This window comes from Mytilus galloprovincialis, chromosome 3 (genome assembly GCF_965363235.1).
Source record: "Mytilus galloprovincialis chromosome 3, xbMytGall1.hap1.1, whole genome shotgun sequence".
Lineage (NCBI taxonomy): Eukaryota > Metazoa > Mollusca > Bivalvia > Mytilida > Mytilidae > Mytilus > Mytilus galloprovincialis.
Genome location: NC_134840.1, coordinates 80,953,178 through 80,960,320, shown reverse-complemented (window position 1 = coordinate 80,960,320; position 7,143 = coordinate 80,953,178). Strand labels below are relative to the sequence as shown.

The 7,143-nt window shown below is 33.4% G+C and overlaps 1 protein-coding gene across 1 annotated transcript; it reads left to right on the top strand.

The window, feature by feature from the left end:
* The first annotated feature begins 1,801 nt into the window (after nucleotides 1–1,801).
* On the top strand, nucleotides 1,802–6,551 carry LOC143069089 (uncharacterized). The gene is made up of 3 exons (XM_076243545.1): nucleotides 1,802–3,437; nucleotides 5,107–5,146; nucleotides 6,299–6,551. The coding sequence occupies exon 1, from the start codon at nucleotides 2,101–2,103 to the stop codon at nucleotides 3,433–3,435; it is 1,335 nt and encodes a 444-aa protein (XP_076099660.1). The 5' UTR covers nucleotides 1,802–2,100; the 3' UTR covers nucleotides 3,436–3,437; nucleotides 5,107–5,146; nucleotides 6,299–6,551.
* Nucleotides 6,552–7,143: the final 592 nt, after the last annotated feature.

The following is a 7,143-nucleotide window of genomic DNA, read 5'->3' as shown; positions in this document are numbered from 1 at the left end:
CACAAATATGTTGTTTATAATAAAAAAATCATTTAAAAATTGTATGTTTTTGAATATCATAAATACAGTTGTGAAAATACCGAATAATCAGTCTCTTGCTTTAATGAAAATGAAAAATCTTGCTTCAATAGTGCAGAAAATGAATAATGTGTCCTCTTAGATTACAAAAAATAAATAACCTGTCAAAAACAAATCCTCCTGCCCCCCCCCCCCCCCCCCCCCCCGCAGAATATCAAATGGGCAACCCCTTAGTCTATATAGGATTATTTTTCTGCGACAAGTGCCTCAAACCATGTATTAAGATTTTGGATAAAGGACCACAATAGGTAAAAGTCCAATTTAAAATTAAATGATACACATTCATTCTGTGTCAAAAACCTATTCTGTTTTGACTATTTGATCACAATCCAAATTCAGAGCTGTATCAAGCTTTAATGTTGTGTCCATACTTGCCCCAACTGTTCAGGGTTCGACCTCTGCTGTAGTATCAAGCTGCGCCTTGTGGAGCATCTGGTTTATTTGAAGGGTAGATGTTCCCGACCTGTTTATTAGTGGAATTGTGAATAAGGCCATTACTCTTCTCAATTGTATTAATGCATACTTTTCATGTTGGGACAGTTTCCCTCATTTTTGAAGGCTGTATGGTTGCCTATAATTGCTTTGTCATTTGAACATTTGTATATGTACTTTAAAATTTTAGTCTTGCATGTATATAATTATGTGTACGATATATCACTGATCCAGTGGCAATGGTAAATAGACACTGACAAGTCTTAGATAACATTTTATAGTTTTGAATGTTTTTTCATCAGTTGACTAAAATTAGGTGGAGGTGTGTTCTTATTTCCAACAGAGGGGCACTCAACCTATATCAATTTGTGCACGAAGCAAATTGATAGTTGCTAGATACTGAATGATTATACCACAAAAAAGTTTTAACCTGTGCATCTATCTATCTATCTTCTATACTATTAAACGAGAAGACCTCATTTTGGGTGTCGCTTCTCTTCTTTCCACAATAAATTAATCAACACGCCTCTGTGTCCTATAGGTACAGTGCATAGTCGCATTTGTCATCCATTCATATGATTATTCAGATTGAGTTATTTTGGGAGAAAATCGAGAAAAAGGGCATCCGGATATTGTCCCGTCATTGGACAAAATTTTAAGTCAGATTATACTTCCGGTTTGCGTTTTTCTGTATACTTTGAACATACATATACTACGAATAAAGTGTATTTTCAGAATTCTATCTGCTATCATTTTCAAGTTTACTATCCACGGTGGTCACAGAGTTTATTAAATAGAGAGGGTCTGTATACTATATCAATGACCACCATGGATCGATTAGAAAACTTAGAATTGAAAGTAAATACACTTTATTTATATAGTGAATGTTCATAATATACAGATAAGCGCTAAAATTATTCATGTGCACTTTTGATACCTTTTCTGAAATTCTCCAGTCATTAAATCTTTTACAAAATTCATTGATTACAAAAAAAGAAGATGTGGTATGATTGCCATGTTGACAACTCTCCACAAGAGACCAAAATGACACAGAAATTAACAACTATAGGTCATCGTACGGCCTTCAACAACGAGCAAAGACCATACCGCATACTCAGCTTTAAAAGGCACCGAAATAAAAATGTGAAACAATTCAAACGAGAAAACTAGCGGCCTTATTTATGTACAAACAATGAACGAAAAACAAATATGTAACGCATAAACAAACGACAACCACTGAAGTACAGGCTCCTTACTTAAATGTTCATAACATACTAAATGTATATTCTTATATATCATAATCCTGGGCTTGCTCAGGTTAATAAGTGAACCTTTACTTTATGTCAAGGCCGCACGCCTTTTTTCACAGCTGAGTGATTTTTTGTCTGACCACTACTATATAAGCCCGTGCAGAGTAGTGACCAGCCTCTTTATTTTAAAAGGCCGCACGTGGTTAAGTCGACTCGATTTAGTACACGAAATAAAAGTTTTGCAACAGACTCTGTTGTAAAATAATTTATCCGAATCGGAAACATTGAAAATAAATTTCAAAACTTGGCAGAATCTGTCAGCTGTTTATATACAGAAGTTATGTCGCGCTGTACATCGCGTTTAAGCGACAGTGAAAGTGACAATGACGATGAAATATTAAAACTATTTGCGTCAGACGAAGAAGTTGATGCTTCGTTTTCTGGTTTTTCTCAAGTTGAGAACATTAATGACCCGGAGTTCGATAACCCGGAAGCACAAATATTAATTGCCGAGGACATCCGAATGGCAGTCACACAAAAACAAAAACAACAACAGACTGAAAAAGGTAAGAAGAGTACGAGCTCTACAAAAGGCAAGGCTTTAGCCAGTAAACAAAAGACACCTAAAAGGCAGGTGACTGAGATGGACAATGAGTTGCCATCAGGGAGCGGAATAACAGTAAGTCCGGTCAAAAAACGTGGTAAAGGTACGAAGGCTACGAAACCTGGCACAGGCACAGTAAAGAAAACTGCTGCAAAGAATCAGCTTGACCAGTCAGAGTTGCTTAAAACTTTATTTAAAGGTTTGTCGGATACTCTAGTATCCACTTTGAGTCACAATAATGAAATGTCCAGTAAGAATATTGACAATAACATGGAATTTTCTGAGAATGAGTCTGAAGAGCAGGTGATTGACACTCACTACAATATCTTTTCTGACGAAGAGAATGAACCTCAGGTTATAGCATCTGATGACGAATTTGACTATGAATTACCTAAAATATTTGAAGACGATGAAAAATATGATGAAGAGGTAAGCGCATCATTAGCAAAAGTTTTTGACAATATTTGTAAGAAGAAATCAGATGTGTCAGTAATGACGAGAGAAATGAAGATACCGGTAAATTGCAAAAGTCTTGTAGCACCCCCAGTTAATGCTGAGATATGGCAATTTCTTGAAAGAAAAGTTAAAACTGCAGATTTGAATCTACAAACTATACAAAAATCGCTGGGTTGTGGTATGGTACCATTGATAAGAGTGGCTGAAATTTTGAAATCCAAAACTCCAGATGTAAAACTTATGAGGGAAAATATTTCTAAAGCTTTGGCAATCTTGAGCAATACTCACTTTGAACTATCAATTAAAAGACGGATGTCTTTAAAGCCACACATAGACAAGAAATATCACCAACTTTGCAATCGCAATGAAGATGTAGGTTCTAACCTTTTTGGAGATGAAGTTGGCAAGCGATTGAAAGATATCAATGAGATTAATAAAATAAACAAGAACATTACTAGTAGCTATGGTAGAAATTCAAATTACAGAGGAAGTTTCAGGGGAAGAAGCCGTTTTTTAGGCAGAAGGGGCTATCAGCCAAGACAAAGTTATCAGAGCCCACGGGGTCAATTGAGAGGAAACAGACCCAACACCTTCAATCAGAAAAGAAGATTTTAAAGGTGAGAAATAAAAGTATAAATATTAAAAGAAAGTCGGGTAAACTGAAAAATTTTATTTCAAATTGGAAATATTTAACAAAAGACAATTGGATTATTTCTACAATTAAGGGATATAAGATAGAATTTGATGAAAAGCCAATTCAGGAAAAAATTCCTGTTCCTATAAAATTTAACAATAAGGAAAAGGCCCTTATTGACAAAGAAATAGTTGATATGCTTGAGAAAGGTGCTATCAAGGAATCTTATGATGAATCAGAACAGTTTATTTCAAATATATTTTTAGTAAAAAAGAAAAATGGAAAATTTAGGCCAGTCATCAATTTGAAACCATTGAATCAATTTATAAGCTATCACCATTTTAAACAAGAAACGCTAGATTTGATTTTAAAAGGAATTTCTAAAAATAGTTTTTTTTTACATCTTTGGATTTGACAGATGCATATTTTTCCATTTCAATCTATGAATCGGACAGAAAATATCTAAAATTCATATGGAATGAAAAGTTATATGAATTTCAATGTCTACCTTTCGGTATTGCTTCTGCTCCAAGAGTATTTACAAAAATTCTGAAAGTAATTTTTTCACATATTCGGAGCATGGGTATTGATTCATATTTTTACATTGATGATTCCCTTTTGCAAGCAGAAAACTTTGATTTGGCAGTCCAAAATACAGAAAAGGTTAAAACCTTTATAGAGTCAGTTGGGTTTGACATCAATATTGAAAAATCAGTTTTTATTCCAACCAATAGAATTATATTTTTGGGATATATTATAGATTCAGTACTATTTAAGGTATTTTTACCAGAGGAGAAAGTACGGAAAATAATTGAACTGTCAAATAAAATGCTTAAAGCTCATAAAGTATCAATTAGAAGTCTAGCACAATTAACAGGACTTTATTCATCTGCACATTATGCAGTACAATATGCTCACTTGTTTCATAGATATTTAGATTTAGACAAAACACAAGCTTTACATGCATCAAATAACAATTTCAATTCATTTTTGAACATATCAGTAGAAGGCAAATCTGAAATAGTTTGGTGGTTAGAAAATGTTAAAACAGTTAATGGGAGACCTATTAGAAATGATTCCCCAAGTTATTATTTACATACAGATGCCTCTCTCAATGGTTGGGGAGCTGTTTTTCATGGAAAGCAAACTCAAGGTCATTGGAGTTTGGAGGAGCAGTGTTTACACATTAATATTCTAGAATTAAAAGCTATCTATTTTAGCATAATATCACTTTGCTGTCACATAGAAAGAACACACATTTGTGTAAAATCTGATAGTTCCACTGCTGTAAACTATATAAATAATCAAGGAGGATCAGTTTTACCTTTATTAGAAATAACAAAACAAATATGGCATTGGTGTATAAAAAACAAAGTTTTACTATCTGCTGTTCATATTCCAGGGAAAGAAAATATTATACCAGATAATTTATCAAGAAATTTTAATGACACTTCAGAGTGGAAACTCAATGAATCAGTTTTTAATGAAGTAACCAAACATTTTTTCATCCCAGATACGGATTTGTTTGCCTCAAGCCTAAATAAACAATTGAATAATTTTGTAAGCTGGTTTCCAGATCCTGATGCTTATGCAACTGATGCTTTTTCATTTTCATGGCATAAATTATATCCTTATATATTTCCTCCTTTCAGTCAAATCAGCAGAGTACTTCAAAAGATAGAAGACGATCAGGTAAGCAGGGCAATTTTAATCGTCCCTGTATGGACAACTCAGTTATGGTATCCAAAGTTATTGAAAGCATTAATAGATTTTCCTGTAAAATTGCCTCAGTTGTCAAACTTGCTAACTCTAGCACACAACAATCAAAGTCATACAATGAACACAAGAAAAATGTTTCTTATCGCCTGTCTTGTTTCAGGAAACATCTCCTTAATCAAGGTTTTTCAGACAAAACTACAAAAATCTTTCTTAAATCTTGGAGAAAGTCAACCAATGTTCAGTATGAATACTCTTGGAGAAGCTGGGTTTTGTGGTGTAATTCAAGACAAACTAGTCCCACTTCTCCATCTGTAAAGTTACTTTTAGATTATCTGTCCATTTTGTTTCAAAAAGGACGATCTTATAGCTGTATAAATAGTCACAAATCAGCAATATGTCAGACACTGACTTTATTGGGTAACTTATCTTTTGAAAATAACAGTTATATTCAAAGATTTTTGAAGGGTGTGTTTAATCTGAGACCCCCAAGACCAAGATATTTGTTTACTTGGGATGTTGGCAAAGTATTGAGCTATTTAGAATCTCTGTACCCGTTACAAGATTTGGATTTAAAAATGTTAACTCTCAAATGTGTTGCTTTAATTGCTCTAGCATCTGCTCAAAGATCACAAACACTTGCAAGTCTTAATTTAAACTCTGTTCTCAGTACAGGCACATCATTTATATTTCGTGTCACAACTTTATTAAAGACGACACGACCTAAAAACATAGGACAAGATGTTATTATTCCTGTCTTTCAGAAAAAAGAAATTTGTCCTGTTGAAACTTTAAAACATTATATTCACCGAACTAAAGACTTAAGAAAAAGTAGTAAATTGTTTATTTCATTCAGAACTTTAAAAGCTGTAACAAGCTGTTCAATTGCCAGATGGTTAAAATTGGTACTGTCTAATGCAGGCATAAATGTGTTGAAATTTAAAGCTCATTCATACAGATCTGCATCCTCTTCTGCAGCTAAAAGAGCAGGTATATCATTAAATGATATCCTGAAAACAGCAAATTGGGCATCAGCTCAGACCTTCAAAAAGTTTTACTGTAAGGATATTGAGGTAGACAATACAAATTCAAATTATGTTCATTCAGTGTTTAATCATACTTTTACAGCCTGATCATGTTGATGCTGACAATGACTTAGAGATACAGTTCCAGGGTTTTTCTACATCAGGAGATGTACTGTCTAAGGAACTAACAGATTGGAGATGGAGGAACCATTATTCCAGATGTTGATTCATAATAGTGAATAGTGAAAGGACATTTGTGATGATATCGCGTTGCGTGTATGGACATACATAAGATTTATAAACTAGTGATGGACATTATTATTGTTTTTCCAATTATATTGTGTGATGCATATTGATAGACAAGATTAAAAGAATTAATCATATATTTTTATTTTTTCTGTGTTGTTACAAGAATTTTTAGATGAAAGATTTGCTCTATACTGGTTCTAACTAGACTATATTGGTATTTGATGAAATTTAAAAGTATGTGGAATAAAGACTTGAGAGCAAAGACTTGTCCGTCTTAAACAAAAAATTGTCAGAATGATCTGATTTTCAGATTAGTTTTGTGTTGGATATCTATATTTGGTGAATTTCTTTGTTTATATCTCTGTTCAAGTTTTTTACTGGTATTGTTCATGAGATTAGTTGGTTATTAATTTCCATTTATTTCTTATTCTGTTTTGGAAGTTGCATTTATTGGAGCTACAAAGAGTTCACTTATTAACCTGAGCAAGCCCAGGATTATGATATATAATGTTACCTTATCCAAGCATCATTTATGATGTGAAGGATAAGGTGCATTATATGAAGAAGCCAAAGGGCTTCGAGGGTTAATATGTACCCTCCCAAATTATATAATCAGTAATACGCCCGTCCCAAAAATAAATATTTAGACCAATAAATGCCAATAGCGGCTTTGGTTATTTAAAAAGAGGCTGGTCACTA